Raw genomic sequence first — 18386 nt, 5'->3', positions numbered from 1 at the left:
TATTCTCTGTCAAACATGCCCTCATGTGCTCCCACTCTACTAAGTCCCCAGACCCTCTTCCTTAGGCAATCTGGAGCACTCCCTCCCTGGGGGGAAGCGTGGAGTGTCTTGGCTAGGAGTTGTTAGTCTTCCCCACATATTATATATGTGTATACACACACACACACACACACACACACATATTTAAGTAAACAACTATGCTGGGATAGTGAAATAATTAACACAAATTTGGTATTAACCAGGATCAGAATGTGTGCCAGCTACTGGTTGCTTTTTCCCCTGCAGTGTAAACTTGTGTAGCTACAGGGACACTAATGGCTATTGATGAGGATATTGTTAGATAGCAACTCTCAATTGTACTGGACAGAATATAGAGCAACACCGGATATAGGGGATTCAATTTATAATAACTATTAAAATTTAAAATGTGCATGTCCTGTAGGATTATAATTTTACTTCTAGAAATATATCCTAAATATTTGTTTGTTTTAATGCTTACTTATTTGCAAAGTTAAGTGACAGAGAGGAAGGGATCTTCCATTGACTGGTTCAGTCCCCTAATTCCTGTAACAGCCAGGCTGGGCCAGGCCGAAGGTAGGAGCTAAGAAATATCTTGGGGTCACCCATGTATGTGGCTATCATCACTGCTTCTCAGGCACGTTACCAGGAAATGGAGGGATCCGCATGCTGATAGCGCAGGTGTCTCAAGAGGCGGTGCTGGGCCACAGTGCCCACTCCTAGCCTAATCGTTTATATTTACTCAAATTGGTGAGCAGCCACACACACACACACACACACACACACACACACACACACACACACACAGAGTTATGGACATAGTTTTCTTTGGGATTAAATACTCAGGGGTATAATTGCGATTTTACTTTTAAAAAAACTGTCAAACTATTTTCCAGTGTGGCTGAAAGATTTTCCATTCCCACTAGCAAAGTATGAGTCATTTGTTTTCATGCATACTTGACCAAATTTAGCATTCTCACTATTTATAATTTTAAAATACTTTTTCTATTTTCAACTTTTTTTGAATTGCCAAAATTCACAATTTAAAGTTCACTCTCATGGCTATACATTCCCTGGGTTTCGATAACTAATCTACAGCCAATTATTACAGTATTTCTCACCAACTTTAAACTTTAGTCATTCTAGTAGGTATGTGGTGACAGCCCATTGTGGTTTAAAAAGTGGTTATTTGAAAGGCAGAGATGGGAAGAGAGAATTTCCTCCATCTACTGGTTTACTTCCCAAAAGGCTGCAGTAGCCAGCCAGGCCAAAGCTGGGAGCCAGGAGCTCCATCTGGGTAACTCCCAAATGAGTGGCAGAGACCCACGTGCTTGGGCCACCATCAGCTGCCTCCCAGGTGGGCAAGAGCAGGGCACTGTATTGGAAGTGGAACTGGGACTCCAGCTGAAGCATTCCTGCATGGGCTGTGGATGCCCCAGGCAGTAGACTATGCTGCTGTGCTGCATCCGCCAGTCGTTGAGGTCTGAATTGGAATTTCCCAAGGCCTAGTAGTGTTGAACATCTTCCTAGGTGCTTATTTGTTACTTGTACACCCTGTTGGCTGAAGCATGTGTGTCCTTTGCTCATTTTCTGAGTGGAATTTTCTTTCTACCATTTATTTTTGAGGGTTCTTTCTCTGATCTAGATGCTATATTTAGCACACATATGTTTTTTTTTTTAGATTTATTTTATTTTTATTACAAAGTCAGATATACTGAGAGGAGGAGAGATAGAGAGGAAGTGGAGCTGCCGGGATCAGAACCAGCAGCCATATGGGATCAAGGCAAGGACCTTAGCCACTAGGCCACGCTGCCGAGCCTAGCACACATGTGTTTTGCAAACACTTTCTCCTGATCTTTAGACTATTTTTTCATGCTTTCAACAAGGTCTTTCAAAATTTTCATTTTCATGAAGTTTCAGCCATTGATTTTTTCTTAAATGCATCATGCTTTTATCATCAAAGAGAATATAATGTGTTGAACTCTGTTTAGCTCAAATTCTCTGTGTTGGTTTCCTGGGACTTCCAAGGTGAATCACCACAAACATTTTTTTAACAAAACTGGACATTTATCTTTGTTTCAATTGTAGACAGGGCACATGTTAATTATTTTCATATATGACAATTTCTATCCTATTTGGATGTATATATCCTAATATATCTTTTTAATAAAGTTTTATTGGAAAGTCAGATACACAGAGAGGAGAGACAGACAGGAGGATCTTCCATCTGTTGATTCACTCCCCAAAAAGCTGCAATGGCTGGAACTGTGCTTATGCAAAGCAAGGAGCCCAGAGTATCCTCCATGTCTCCCACACAGGTGCAGGGTCTCAAGGCCTTGGGTGTCCTCAATTGCTTTTCCAGGCTACAAGCAGAGAGCTGGATGGGAAATGGGGCTGCCGGGATTAGAACCGGTGCCCATATGGGATCCCAGCACATGCAAGGCGAGGACTTTAGCCACTAGGCTACCGTGCAAGGCCCCTGATATATCTTTACATGTAATAATTACCCTTAATTGGTTTTTTTACTTCTTTTTTTATTATTATCATTTTATGATACAGTTCCTTAGGCCCTTGGATTTTCCTTATCCCCTCCCCAATTCTCTCCCCTCTCATTGAATTCCCCTATGTCATTACTGAAGTATAGTTCTTTATGCACAGTCATATGCCCATCATTATGGGCATGGACAAAGGCAGAGAGTCCAGCATCTTATTGTCAAGATAGAGTAAACAGTTTCATTGTAAGTCCATCTTTGTCTGGAAGTAGACATACTGCATTGTATCCTTACATCTGGATATAATAGTCTCCATTACATAGTTACTATACATCCCTGTAAGTGAAAGGCCACAAATCAAAATCAACAACAGGAGGAAAAAGAAAGAAATTTACAACACTATGATGTTAAATAACATGCTACTGCATGACTAATGTGTTGCTGAAGAAATGAAAAAGAAAATAAAGAACCTTCTTGAAGAAATGATGCTACTGTATGATCTATGTGTCATTGAAGAATTTAATCAGAAGAAAATGTTTTGAAGAGATCAAACTAACAAAAAACATCAAAATTCATGCGATATAGTTTCCATTGATCTTTGTTGGTGAAATGTGTCTTCTGTAGGCAACAAATAGATGGGTTTTGTTTAATCCAGTCTACAATCTATGACATTTGATTGAGGAATTTAAGCCATTTACATTCAGGGTTAATATAGATGGGTGGTAATTTGGTCCTGTCATTTTAGCAATGGGTTATTCATTGATTCAGTCTTCTGTTGTTATTTTACTGGGATGCTGTTCACATTTGCCTTTAGTTTTGGTGGGTGCTATTCCTTTTCTCTGTCAAGAGAACATCTTTAAGTATCCTTTGTAGGGGAGGTTTGGAAGAGGCATGTTCTTTAAACTTTTCTTTACTGTGAAAGAATTTTATTTCATTTTGAAAGACAAAAGAAAGTTTTACTGGGTAGGTTATCCTGGGCCAACAATTTTTTTTCTTTTAGAATCTGGAATATGTCACTCCATCCTCTTCTGGCCTGTAGAGTTTCCTGTGAGATGTCTTCTGTGAGTTTAATTGGCATTCCTTTGTATGTCAGTTGATTTTTTATCACATGCACATTTAAGAATATTTTCCTTATGTTCAATTGACAAGAGTTTGATTATCATGTGTTGTGGTGAAGATCACTTTTGGTCAACCCTACTGGGTATTCTGTGCTCCTCCTGGATGCTGTTTTCCAATTCTTTGTCAGTGAGTTCTTGCCGAGCTAAGTGCATGTGCAGCTCATTATTGTCCCTGCAGTCTTAAATTCTTTGCCACACTGTACGGAACAGCACCCAATGTGCCACTACTAGAGTTCTTGATCTACTGACTGTCAGGTCTGAAGGCTACCCTGACCTATCTTTGGTGGAACCCCACGTTGTTGAAGTTCACTGAGCCAGAAATGAGTTCAGTCCCAGTTTTGTGCATGCACAGTTCTGCTCCGTAGCCCTTGCCTCCTTAAACAAAGTGGCGCCCAATTCGGCTCTAGGGGGTGTACCGGGATGTGAAATTCACCCTGTTCCCACACTACCCATCTGCGATCTGCTGCTATGTCTCTGCTCCTGATCAAATCAAACAGACCAGCAGGATGAGCATTTCTTTTGGCTCACCTCCTGAGCATCCCTGGTCAAAGTCCCTTCCCAGCTGGTGTAGTTCCGGCTGCTGGTGCAATTCAGATCAGCACTTGCTGAAGGCTGCTGGGGTATCGGTCACAGCAACATCACACTGTTGTGTCCACTGCTTTCCTGTGTCTGTCAGTCTTCAGATACGCCTCTGCTATTGTTCTGGTCTCCTGTTTCCTGGAATGTGTCCTCTTTGCTTCATACTGACTAATATTTCATCTGTTTAAACCCTAGTCCACCATCTTGATTCTCCAATTAACCTTAATCTTAAGCTGTACCCCCTTTCCTATTGGCGTTATTTCTAATTATGGGTGCTCTGACCTATGTTCAACTTGCTCACTCGTATTAAGCCCTGTTGTGATCTTTCTCTAGCAGTCTTAGTATTCCTGGAGACAGATGTCTGAAATGACATACCCACACATTTCCTTGGTCAAATGGGTTCAAATTGGGTTTTGCACATGAGAGACAATCGAGCAATTTCAACTGAAATGGGGAAGAAAGAAGGAGCTGCTCTGTTTTAGGCAGTGCCTGTGGCAGTGGCATGGTGGCTCCTGCTCAAAGCGGTAAGGGAGGGAGTGCTTAGCAGGAAACTGTGTGCAGCCTCGGGAACAGCAGCTGCTTTCTGATCTCTGCCTGCATCAACTTCCTTTTGCTTCTCTAATCTTTCCAAAATTACTATAATAACTTTTTGGCCAGAACAGCATTTCTGGCCAAAAAGGCCTAGGGCACAAGCTTCCAAAGGTATGAGTCTAACTTTGCTAAGCCCAGCTGGCTGGCCTTAAATTAGTGATGTCTTGTGGCCAGTGGCAGTGGGTTATAACTTGCACCACAAAGCACCAGGCGGCAAACCAGATACTTCAGGTATCACCTGCATTTGCTTTGGATGAAGTGTGATTGCTGCCAAGTGTTTGTATGAGATAAACAACTTTTTCTCTTTTTTTAAAAATGATTTATTTTATTTTTGTTAGAATGGAAGATTTATGAAGAGAAGAAGAGACAAAGATCCATCTGCTGGTTCATGCCCCACGTGGCCACGTTGGCTGGAGCTGAGCTGATTTGAAGGCAGGAGTCAGGAGCTTCTTCCAAATCTCCTAGACAGGTGCAGGGTTCCAAGGCTTTGGACCATCCTCTACTGCTTTCCCAGGCCACAAGCAAGGGGGCTGAAAGGGAAGTGGAGCAACTGAGACACGAACCAGCACCCATATGGAATCCTGGTGCTTGCAAAATAAGGATTTAGTCACTGAGCCATCACACCGAACCCTCTTCCTTGCCATTTCTAAGGATTTGCAGGACACAAGAGAATGCTGTAGGGTGCGCTCACTCTGCCATCTGTCTCCAAACTTCTGTTTTCTTCTTCGCAATACAGTTATCATGCTGAGCTATTTCAGTTAAGAGTATTTTTTTAAGTCATGATTCTGGTATATATATATATATCAACACAGAATGATACTTAAGGGAGGTTGAATAATTCAACTTATTTCAATGTCTCAAGTCTTGTGCTGACAAGACATTGCGCAGTAGCTATGGGATTTGAGGAGGACTGTATTCACATGGCTGCTTTATTCCAGGTATTAACACTTCCATCCTGGGAAAAAGACGAGCCCGAGGGCATCTGTGAACCAGGGCATCTGTGACGGAGCGATTTTCAGTTTTGGTTTCTAAACCAGTGTGCCGCAGAAATGCCTCTTTGCACACCACGGCTTTTGTGGGAGTTGGCAGCTTTGCCTGAGGCCTCACAAAATGACAGGCTTTCACAAAGCCAGACCCAACACAGTTGCACAGTCATGGAGTGATCTGAGAACTAAAAACGTTCTATGGCATGTAAAAGTTAATGGCTACCGTCACGAATTGCATTCCCACATAGTTCGTGGGTTAAGTTGCTGCTTGCGATGTGGCATCCTGTATCAGAGGGCTGGTTCGAGTCCTTTCTGTTTCTATTCTATCCAGTTTCCTACTAATGCACCTGGGTTAAGGCCCAAGTCCTTGGGTCCCTGCCACCCATGTGAAGACCTGGATGGAGTTCCTTGTTTCTGGCTCCAGCCTGGTCAGTACCTGACTTTTGTGGACATTTGGGAGAGTGAAACAGTGAACAAAAGATGCCTCCCTCACTCTTTCTCTGTGTGTATATGTGTGTTGCTCCCTCTTTGTCACTTTGCCTTTCAAAAAACAAATAAATAAATCTTAAGAAAAATGAAATTAGAAGTTGAATTTATTTTAATCAGACAGGAAAAGCCCTGAAGTTTCCATTCCCTCCTATCAGCAGGAACGACAGACAGTAACAGGAAGTCAGACTAAAGAAAAGGCTGCAATAAAATTTTAAAAAAAAATCATCTCATTGAGAATTGCTGTGGTTTCTTTTTATTTTCTCCTTGATCCAATCCACCTGGGAACCTTTGCAGAATCTCATTTTTTTAAGCCTTATCTAAGCCAGGAACCCTTGGGAAGGGCATCACATGACTTTTCTTTACATAATTTTTCTAGACGTTTTAGAGAAATCGTTTTCTTTGCTGGTGGATGTTCAGGCTCTGTGTGGCTGCTGGGAGCTGCCATTGGTGACAAGCAGACACTCGCCCAGCAGCTGCTGCCTAACATTCTCTTGCTGAATGTCTGTTTGAAGCTCTTGCTGGCATCCTGAGCTATTACAAATGTCATTACTGAATTGAGCAGAATCTGCGTGTTGCAGGGTACTACTCTGATCTTACACTCCACAAACCAAACCCAAATTTGCCAAGAAGGAGCCTCAGGTCCTGACTCCAAGCCCAAGCCTTCTGGGATCACCTAAGAAGGTGGAGCCCCTGGTTCTCCAGGCTCCTTCCGGTCCTTAGCGGGCTTCCCTAGTGTGTAGTTTAGGGGTATGTGTTGGGTGCTGGCAGAGTAGGGGCTCGCACACAGGGCACAGATTGCTTGCAGAGCCTTATCCTGACCTTTGGAGTCAAAAATCTTGAAAGATATATTCCAGTATCACACTGTATGTAAGTGTTCTGTTATATTAAAATTGAATTGCGCAGGGACCGTGATGATTTGAATCTGGAGCCATACCATCCCCGGGAACTTTTCCACATGTTGGTTCTCAGCATTAACACACAGGTCTTTTCCAAGTCCGGGGCCTGGGTGAGGGAGAGGCAGATGCATTCTCTCTCTCTCTTCCCTTGTTGCAGCCCCTATTGCTGTTGCTCCCTTCTGAGTGCCAGGGTCCAAACCACACAGTCTCACACTCACTCATGCATACTGAGCAGGAGTGTGGTGCCATCATGTGTGCCCCTGATTTTGGGGGGAGAAAAAAATCTGTGGGAGGAGGAGACCTCCTGGACCACTGGACAATTCATCATACAAGAGAAAGTTGCCATCTGGGATGCAGAAATATCTGTTTTCTTGCTGTAATCTTGACCCTTACCCCATCTTCTGTTGCTGTTCTGGGAGGAACACGTTAGAGCTAATGCCTGGGAACATGAGGGTTTGGATTGTAGCTCCATTTGGCTTTCCAAGCCCAAACTGGATTGCACCAAATTCCCTAGGGTAGGAAACTGAAGCAGCTGCCAGGGGGCAGTGTGTCCACCCACTAATTCTGACCCCCATAAGATTGACCAATGGGAAAAAGCAGTGGTGAGATGAAGAGGGCTTGCCTGCGCAAGTAGCTACTATTGGGACTGGCCTGTCTCCTCGTCCTGGCTGTGGCCTGTGGGGCTGTTCTCCAACCAAAGGGTAAGAGCAATTGTGTTATGTTGCAGACTGGGCAGGGATAGCTGTATGCTCACTCAGGTTGTCCTGTGTGTGGTAGGATGGGGACAGACACAGGATAGTCTCACCAAGTCTGTCCTGGTAGAGGCATGTAAGCCCTGGACTTCATCCTCAATTCCCGCAGAGTACCCAGATGCGAGGAGTCATGACCTCTGGTCAAAATGCTTAGGGTCATCCTGAATTTTGCCCAGTTCACACTGTGCCAGGATGCTCAGTGAGAAAAAAAGAAAGGCTAGGGTCAGGTGGATGAAAGCATGCATGCACAGGTGGTCTGATTTGACAAAGCAGAAGAGGAAAGATGGCTTTGCAGAATGACCAGGTAGGGTGAAGGAAGAGGCAGAGCTCTGTCCAGATGTGTGAGTGTGTGTGTGTGACTGTGCATGTATGTATATGTGTGTGAATGTGTACATGTGTGAGTGTGCACCTACACACATGTGTGTGAGCATGGTGATGCTGACAGCTCTCCCTGTGCTGACTGAAAGGCTTTAATGGATTTCTGAGTCTGCCATCTATGTTCAGGCGGCACTATGTGGAAGTGCCAAGGTTCTGCCTTAGAGATTTTCCTAGGTGGCAGTTTCATATCATTTGTGCAAGTGGTTGTGTGATTTTAAGCCAGCACCCCAGCTTCTCCAGGTCTCAAGTTCTGTTGAGTCCAAAGCAGGCCTATGGGATGAGGACCTGATGGAAGTTAGGAAGCTTCTTCAAACTACGCTTCGAAAAGTCCTTGCCAGCTTCACAGGGTACCTATGTCTCTCCTCTCCAGTTCCTTCTGACAGGTTCTGGAGCTAAGTCAGAGGTTCCTTGGAATTCCTTCAGGGCTGTGGAATGGCAGGGAGGTCACTGATTTGGAAGGCAAAAGAACAGTGTCCCAAAGGCATCATTTCTTTAATCTCTCTAGAGCTGAGGCCATTTTCCTTCCCTGATGAAAAAATGTCAGTATGCAAGGGCTCCTAGCTTGAGAGTTGGCTGCTATAAGGATCTGACATATGCACCCTGTTCCTTCTTCCAGCCTTCCTCTCTTGTCAAAGCAGGGCAGGGATGAGACCATTCCTGCAATCCCTTTGGGCTGTGACAATCATGCTTGCTGAGTGCTTTAACGTCCTGCATCTTGCTGCAGGACTTGGTGCCACGCGTGGGGCCTTCTCTTTGCCATGCAACTCTGTCTGCTGCCACTCCCCAGGGGCACCCTGTGCTTGCATTTCACAAGATTCTGCTGTTGCTGCTGAAATCCCGGTAGGTCAAAGTGGACTTTCCCATACATCTGAGAACGAAGACGAGAGATCACATTGTGATTCTTTAGGTTCCCGAGGACACGGGTGACTAATCCCTTGGAAGATTTTAAGAGTGCAAGAATTCACACCAGTGCCAGGTTGGCCAGAAACGTTAGTGCAGGAGGAAGCCAAGGCAGTGATTTTCATTGCCCGTCACACCTCTGCACTCTTCTACTGGACCTCTCTGGGCCTTAGATTTTACTTGTGGGAATGCAGTCCCACCTGCTGGGGTTGTACAGTTGAAATGAGATGTAAGGGGGTGGTGGAGAAACATCAGTGATCCAGAGCTATGGAATAGTAAATATTTATTTACTTGTCTTCTCTTCATTTATGTATGGAACACTTTATAAATTTGTAAGATATTCCTTCACATGTTTTGCCCATTGGCTCTTTTTTTTTGTTTTTTAAAAAGATTTATTTATTTATTTATTTTGGAAAGTCAGATATACAGAGAGGAGAGATAGACAGGGAGATCTTCTGTCTGATGATTCACTCCCCAAGTGGCTGCAACTGCCAGAGCTGAACTGACCTGAAGCCAGGAGCTCGGAACCTCTTCTGGATCTCCCACACGGTGCAGGGTCCCAAGGCCCTGGGCTATCCTTGACTGCCTTCCCAGGTCACAAGTAGGGAACTGGATGGGAAGCAGGGCCGCCGGGATTAGAACCAGCGCCTACATGGGATCTTGGCATGTGCAAGGTGAGGATTTTAGCCACTAGACTACAGTGCCCGGCCCTGTCCTTTGGTTCTTACAATAGCTTTACAAAATAGGCTAGATAAGAATTACTGCATTTATTGGCAGAGAGCATGACACTGAGGAGGTGGTGTAGGGCTTGAAAGTCAGCCGGTTGAGAAAGTCGAGAAAGCAGCCAGTCCACTTCTTTGGGAATTCAAAGATCTTTTCTTGCTATTTTCTCTGAGATTCTGCAGCCTATGGGGAAGGATATTGAAAGGCAGAGTGCATGACTGCAAAGTGGATTTATTTTTTCTGCTGGTTTTGTTCAAGAGTCTGTTACTGGACTCTGGAAGATTGGAGTTTTATTTTCAGTTCTGTTTAGCTCTGGGGTCTCAGACAATCTGTGAAGCCTCCCTTCCCTCGACTCTAAAATATATTGAGCACTTACCTGTATCAGACATTACTTAAAGGAACTTTGTACAGATTATACCACTTAGTCCTCAGGAAATATAAAAGGTAGAGCTATGATAAAGGTGAGAATACATTGCTTGCATCCTAAGTCCTTAGGTCCCAGAGCTCTTGTCCCCCACTCGATCCCATACAATTTCTCAGAATGGTTCTGAGACTTCAGTGGGGGCATTATGACAGGAAAGGGCTGAGCAAATAACACTCAACAAAGGCACAGAATCGTAAGAGGCACTTGGGATTTAGCTTCATGTTCCACATAAAAAGTCTTGATAGGCATAACTGAATCTTGGATCACTATCCACTGTTTCGTTGAGCAGTGTTTTCCCCTAGAGAATTAGAAGTCTTTTAAAAATAAAATTGTGAAAAAAAGTGCTATTTGTAAAAAAATGTTATATCTAAACAAAAAACACAAATAATTTAAAGTAGAAATATTTGACATTTAAGCACCTCTACAGCTGACTTTCTCCTGCTACTAATTGCTGATTTTCCATCCAAGATGAGGTTAGGATATGATCTTCACAAAAGTGATTGTGGACACCACCATCTTCCTGGGTGCTTGGTTAAGCAGTTGACATGCCATCCAGTTGGAGCGCCTGGGTTCGAGTCCTGGCTCTGTGCCCAACTCCAGCTTCCTGCTTATGTGCCCCCTGGAAGGCAGCAGGTGATAGCTCAAGACGTTGGGTCACTGACACTCACACGGGAGACCCAAATTGAGTTCCTTTCTCCCAGCTTCAGCTTGACTCACACCTGAGCGTTGTTGGAGTTTCAGGAACAAAGCAGCAGAGGGAAAGTGTCCATATGTCTGACTCTTTCCATGTCTCTCTGTCTTTCCCATAAGAGAATGCCAAAGAGCAAAAAGCAAAGCACTTCATAGGGTATGCTCATTTCCACTCCGTTTAAGCACTGCTATCCCGTGCCCGCTAATAGGAACCCAGATTGGTTGCACCTGATTGCAGGGAACTCTATGCATCAAACGGAAGTGTTGGGAGCAGAATGTATTCCATTGCGGTAAGGAATATTCTTTTTAACAGAGGAATCAGAGGACATGGGAGAGCTACACTTTGCCTCCCTCCGAGGACTTGGGATGAGCCCCTAATTCCTCACCTTTGCAGCCCTCTTGCTGCTCCTGCAGTTCCCACGTTCTAAGTTCTCTCCCTGTCTCTCTTTGGCCAATAACGCAATCTCAGTTATTCCTCCTTCCTCACTTCTTGAGAAAAGAAGCCTGGAGCTCAAAGTGCTTGAGGAGTTTTATTGCTAAAGTCATAATGAGAAAGAGCAGAGGGGACAAACAATGCAGAAGTTTAGAGACAACTGAAAGCTTACCAGGCTCAGTATAAGCATCTTCCTGAATACAAGAGGCTTTTCTGCTCTCACCACCTGTCCTCATCTAGCTCAGCTCTTCCCTCCTGGAACCAAGCAGGGCTGCACCTCTCTCTGACCACTTCCAGCAGCTGCTGAGAACATGCTGCTGGCCCCTCCAAATTCAATAGAGGGCGACAAAGTACATGTAGCAGTATTGGACCTTGAGCCGACCTGGCAATTGTCTCTACTTCTCTCAACTGCCAGACTGGCTCTCAATTCTTACTATATCTGTAAGATCACATCAGTTCTCGATATCTGCCAAATGATGCATCGGACAAGCAAGAAGGGAAAATAACACAATTTATTGACTATTAGTTAATTAATAAACCAGAGGCTTTTGAATGAAAATAAAGTATTTGCATACTTTGGATTGTAGGTTACCTCAACACACAAAAGGTAAGAGATAAATGAAAGACTTTGATTTTATCAACTAGTGAAAGACAGGAGAACTAGAGTATAAAGCACAATCTGGAAAGGCTTTTGTTTGTTCAACACTTAGAAGCAAAGAAAGACGTCAAGTGCTGGCTAAATAAAAACGGAATCATCTGTACCTAAAAAGTCTAAGCAAAAGAAAACCTAAAAAGGGTAATTTGTACATTTATGCTAATAATTGTAGACTGTGTGACCAAGTGTTGTTACAAAGAACTTATGTAAAAATGAATCATAAAATACACTATGTCCCTATTAAATTAAGTGACAAAGAACACTCAGCGATAATATGAATGAGGAAATTGGGCTAGGAAACAAGTCTTGCATAACATATAAAATTCATTTAAAATTTCAGGGTGCCAACCACAGCAGTGGCAGCATTCCATATACTCACCCAGTTCGTGGCAGAGTGCTTCCTATGCTAACACCGAAGCCGGTGAGAGTTGTGAGAGTAGATTCTCCTGCACACATGCTGGGGCCAGGGTGAAAGAATGCTGTGGGAGCATGTCTCAAGACACTCTGCAACACTCACTGTTTTTGATCCAATAATTCACTTCTTGGAATAAGTCATGACATATATCCAGATACATACACACGTGCATATGTACATGCGCATACATGAGAAAGTGGAAGGACGAGCTGGTTATATCACATGAACAGAGCAGGTTAGAACCTCCGCTAAAAATGCTAACAATCTGGAAAAGAGGGACTTCAAATTAAGATTGTATTTCAGCCTTGTTCTGCGCTAGTAGTATGTTAGGTTTGGCCCCTGGTATTTGTAGTTTAATAGGGAACTGGGTGAGCAAAACTGGAATTACAGTGTGTGCAAGAAGTGCAACAGCATAGTGTCCATGGTTGCTTGGAGAACACATTCAAGGAACTGATCATCTGGAAGCAGATGGGGGGTGGTGACAGGGAGGACTTCCTGAAGGAGCGACATCTAAATTGCATCCTGCAGGATGAGTAGGGATTAGCCAGGTGTGTTAGTCATCATTTTGTTGCTTTAAGATACCTGAGAGGTGTGTTCCTGGAAAGTGTATTTTGGCTTACAGTCTAGAGACTCACGATCCCAAACCAGGTGGCCCCAGTAAGCTGGCAAGCGGTATAGCCTGTGAAGAGGAACACTCATGTGACGAGCCAGGAAGGAGGAAGAGAGGGAAGATGAGGTGGCTTTTAATATCAAACTCATTCTGAGAACTGCCTTCTAATAGGAAGCACCCAGTGACCCAGACTTCCCACTGGGCCCACAGCTTAGATGCCACAATGAGACTGAGTTGTTGCCCTTAATGCATTAACCAAGAACATGTATCCTTTAATTGTGAACACAGAGGTTTAGGGATCAAGCCCCTGATACCTGGGCCTTTGGAGGACATCCAGACCATTATCCAAACCATAGCAACAGGTGACGAGGGGCAACTGAAGGCGGTTTAGGCAAATGTTCCTTGGATTTTTTTTTTTTTTGTGAGACTTTGTGTCTGCGATCATCTAACTCAAGACAAGCCTGTGTGTGGGTAAGCATGCGTATAGCATACCAAATGATCAATCATGACTTGGACTTGGGAAAAGGAAGAAACGGGATGGGAAAAAGAAGGTAGACTAGACAGACAAGGAGGGAGGGATGGGGGGAGAAGAAAGGAACCAGAGGAAGGACTGTGTTTGAGTTGAATGGAACGATCTGAGTATCATTCTTGGTAAACTCAAGGATGAATTCTTGGCATATGACTATTGGAATTCTCCCTGTGACTGGACCTGTGCTCAAGTGTGGGTGAAATTAGAGGGAAAACCATCCCCACCATCACTCATCTCACAGTTCTGCTGAGAAAAGGAGACTGCACTTGGGCAGTAATGCTAAATATTGTAAATTTCAGAGTAGGAAGAGATGGAAGGGGGCTGAAATTGTCACAGAAGTTGGCCTCTAAGAGGTGAGTATAGAGAGAGCAGCTTGGAGTCTGAGAAGATCCTGATTGGGTGTGCTGTGTGTGGGCTCTCCTGTCACTGATGATACGCATATCGATTCCAGGGTACAGGATGCTGTTGGTACAAGTGGTTCTACTGCTATTGGCTCTGCCCAGTCATGGGCAGGGTATTACCACCGAAAAGCCAGAAGTCTTGATTCCTGTTCCCAAAGGAGCCTGTGCAGGCTGGATGGCAGGTGTCCCAGGGCATCCTGGTCACAATGGGACCCCAGGCCGTGATGGCAGAGACGGAACTCCTGGTGAGAAGGGTGAAAAAGGAGATGCAGGTAAGAACAAGATTTCATAATACTCTCCTGAGTAGACAAGGGATTCCAGGGCTTTTTGAAAGCATTAGTTATTAACACAGGGGAGAAGCAAAGTCTTAACGCAACCCATAGGCAGCATGTCTGGGATTGGTCTGTTAGGGGTGAGAATACATGATGCCTCTATAATTAAGTATCCTTCTATTTGTCTCTATTTGCATCTCCTTCCCTATCCCCTTTTCCAGTATATTCACATCCTGATTCCCAATGTATTCACTTTTCACTTAATCCTCATTTCAACCAGAGGTATTTCGTCATATGTTGTGGGTATATCCTGAAGCTCACAGTTCTGCTTTGGAGATTCCTTGATCTAGTTAAGAAGATAAGTCTAGTGTACAAGATTGTGTTAGTGATTATGATGAGGAAGTCTGCTCCGAACACACCAAACTGAATGTGAGCAAATGTGCAACACTTTCAGTGCAGACCTGGTTTACCAGTGAAGGCTTCAGGGAGGAGGACAGACTTGAGCTGGATCTTGAAGGATGGGCAGGCAGGGCAGAGAAATAAGGGAATTTCTTAGGGAGAGGTGTGTGTGGTTGGGTGGAGGAGCACACAAAGGGCTGGCAGAGAGGAGGGTCTATGACAGCTTAGCGGGATCTGACTAAGAGCCTGCTGGGCTATGGAGGATATGTCAGGAGGCAGGACCTTCTTTGTTTTGTCAGTCAAGCAGGTTGCAGGTGGGAGCCTCAATCCACACAGGCTGATGCTCTTTTCCCTGTGGTCACTGAAGTCTTCTTATCCACTAGGTCTCGTTGGTCCTAAGGGTGACACTGGTGACTCTGGTGTGACGGGAGCTGAGGGTCCGCGTGGCTTTCCAGGAAGCCCAGGCAGGAAAGGAGAACCTGGAGAAGGTGCCTACCTCTACCGCTCAGCATTCAGTGTGGGACTGGAGGACCGGTTCACCATTCCCAATGTTCCCATTCGCTTCACTAAAATCTTCTACAATCAGCAAAACCACTATGACAGCACCACAGGCAAATTCCGCTGCAACATTCCCGGAATGTACTACTTCTCCTACCACATCACCGTCTACTTGAAGGATGTAAAGGTTAGCCTCTTCAAGAAGGACAAGGCAATGCTCTTCACCTACGACCAGTACCAGGACAAGAATGTGGACCAGGCCTCTGGCTCTGTCCTCCTCCACTTGGAGGTGGATGACCAGGTCTGGCTCCAGGTCTACGGGGATGGAGACCATAATGGGCTCTATGCAGACAATGTCAATGATTCCACCTTCACTGGCTTCCTGCTCTATCATGATATTGAATGATCACCACTACCCCAGAGTCTCCACTGGGCTAAATAACCCCAAGTCAATCAAGGGGCAACCAGCAGGCTTTTGGCCTAATTAGGAGATTGATTTTATTATCTAGTTGGAGGACTCTGAATACTATTCATCACTTGCTCATTCATGTATTCACGCATTCATCCAGCATCCGTTGTATACAATGATATATAGATACATATTATGTCCCCGGTTCTGAAGTAGACATGCTCTGTGGTTTCAAAGATCTCTTCTGTAGCAGCAATAAAAGAATAAAAGTAACATTTCCCTGGGTATTTCACATACATAATAAAGTCACTTCCACAAGATAGTGCTCAGAGATGACAAAGCTGTGTGCCACTGCCTCTCCTGATGTTTATGGCATTCCTGAGAGGTGTGTTCTTCTCACAGCTGGGATCCTAAGGCTGGGATCCTAAGACTGGGAGGTCAACAGGTTTTAAGTGGCAGACTTAAAGGTCAAGTTCAGCGACATGGACTTTCCTAGATTGAATCTTTGTGGAAGCACAGTCTCGTGCAGTGTTGACAGGTGTCTGTTGCTCACTACACCAAGTGCCTCTGGATTGTTAGCATCCTCTAGCAGAGCTCCTTCAGTATCACTAGCTGGGCGGCTCCATGCTCCCCACACTGCTGTATATTTCCTCACTTTCCTCACACCCTTCCTTCTGACTAGCTAAACCAACCCAATCGGCACATGCTGAACTCCTCCCTTGAGGACAAAAGCCTCTCTGATGTGGATTCTCCTTTCCCTTAAGCCTTCCTTGCACACGGTGCCTCCTGGGCCTCTTCAGGCTCATGGTTGAGAGCCCTGGGTGTGGGAGACACACCCTCCTGGACTGGAGGCAGCTGCCTGGGAAAGACTGTGCTTCCTCCACCTCTGAACCCTTTGCAGGTCCTTGAGAAATGCTTGTGAAGACCAGCTTCTTGAATCGCACGTCTATCCCAAATTAGCTCCATCTATTCTTTCTGACTAATCTTTCTTCATCCACAAAAAGCATTTTCACTTTAGGAACCTCCCTGGTTTTATGTTGAGCTGGACAGCTTGAGTCATTTCCAGTGAGCATACTTTCCAAAACACTTAAAGAATTTTTCCCAAGGAGATAGCCTGAAATACAAACTCAAAGAGGAATTAAGAAGACATTCTCATTCTTGAGTCTCAACACAATTTTGGAAAACTGGACCTCCTGAATTTATTCTTTCTTTTTAAGAATTGCAGGCAGCTTTTTTGGTACTCTGTGGTTCCTCCCACTATCCTTCCTGGCACCTGGGACTTCTATTCCACTTTCTATTTCTGTGATCAGGTATTCTAGTTTCCACAAATGAATGGGGACATGCAGTATTTGTCTTTTCTGTGCCTGGCTTATTTAACCTTATATAATGTCCTTTAGTTCTGTCCATATTGCTGTGAGTGAGTGAAGTAGTTATAACACTATAAAGCAGGATGAGATAATGGCAGTCTATATTTAATTACATATTTTACAGTAATGAAGAAGAGTTTCAAGGTTTCCACACATAGAAATAGTAACATCTGAGGAGAGAGAAATCCTTAGGACCTTAGCTTGATCCTTACATGAATCAAATTAAGATACTATATCTGAAAAATAAGTACAAATATTATATGTCAATGAATAAATAAAAGCTAAAAAAGGAATCACAGAGACCCAGCCCAATGACTCAGTGGCTAAATCCTCATCTTGCAAGCCCAGGATTCTATATGGGTGCCAGTTTGTGTCCCAGCTGCCCTACATCCCATCCAGCTCCCTGCTTATGGACTGGGAAAGCAGCTGAGGATGGCCCAAAGTTTTGAGACCCTGCGTCCATGTGGAAAACCCTAAAGAAGCTCCTGGCTTCAGATTGGCTCAGTTCCAGCCATTGCAGTCATTTGAGAAGTGAAGCAGTGGATGGAAGATCTTTTTCTCTGTAAATCTGCCTTTTCAATAAAAATATAAATAAACTTTTTTACACTTGATCTTAGCCAAAAGGCCGAGAAGCGATAAATAAACTTTTTTTTAAAAAGAATTACAGGTGGTTGATGACAGTAGATTTTCTCTCTGGAGGCAATAACAGATGATGCTTTTCAAAGATTTTAGCAAAAGCAGAGTTAATAGCATTCTATTTCAATGCAGAAAGGAACTTACTATTTTACTTAAGGTTTTATATTGTGAATGAATCCCTTTCATACGGGTGCTACTATTTCTTAGGTGATTATCATCATTATTATCTGCCATCCAGCTTTCAATGTGACAATGTGTGCCTCAAATGATTCTTGTTTCCATTTCTGGCTCATATTTGGATGATGAAGTGAGAGTAAATCTTGTGATAGAGCTCTGGGGTGAATGGCAGAAAACCCAGCCCACACTAACACAACAACAACAATAACAACAAAAAGGGAATAATCCATGCCATTTCGTGACAGAAAATGTTTTGTCTTTAGGTGAGGCTTGACCCAGAGATTCAGAGCAATCACATGCCTTTTCTGTCTCCTTCCACAGGGTAGGTTCTGTAGTGTGCCTTTCCAGAGTGCAGTCTGGGGCCCTTGTGTTATAAACACTGTGGCTGCCCAGCACTCGTCCCCTCATGCACACCACACTCATTGGTCAAATGCACATCATTTTTCTTGGTGGTTCCCAAAAAGGAGAAATAAAATTCCTTTTCTCAGAAGCCCCAGTAAAAACACACACATGTGTGCACACGCACACACACACATGCACACATTGTGG

General features: G+C 44.1%; 1 protein-coding gene and 1 pseudogene across 1 annotated transcript; one reads left to right on the top strand and one right to left on the bottom strand.

The window, feature by feature from the left end:
- The first annotated feature begins 7762 nt into the window (after positions 1-7762).
- On the top strand, positions 7763-15934 carry ADIPOQ (adiponectin, C1Q and collagen domain containing). Its single transcript, XM_004578230.3, has 3 exons — positions 7763-7870; positions 14130-14351; positions 15134-15934. Exons 2-3 carry the CDS (start codon positions 14138-14140, stop codon positions 15652-15654), a joined length of 735 nt encoding a protein of 244 aa, XP_004578287.1. The 5' UTR covers positions 7763-7870; positions 14130-14137; the 3' UTR covers positions 15655-15934.
- A 1608-nt stretch (positions 15935-17542) lies between these two features.
- On the bottom strand, positions 17543-17661 carry LOC118758893 (U2 spliceosomal RNA; annotated as a pseudogene).
- Positions 17662-18386: the final 725 nt, after the last annotated feature.

The sequence above is a fragment of the Ochotona princeps genome, chromosome 3, assembly GCF_030435755.1.
Source record: "Ochotona princeps isolate mOchPri1 chromosome 3, mOchPri1.hap1, whole genome shotgun sequence".
NCBI classification, from domain to species: Eukaryota; Metazoa; Chordata; class Mammalia; order Lagomorpha; family Ochotonidae; genus Ochotona; species Ochotona princeps.
The sequence above is the reverse complement of the archived record's forward strand: the minus strand, read 5'-3'. Positions and strand labels throughout refer to the sequence as shown.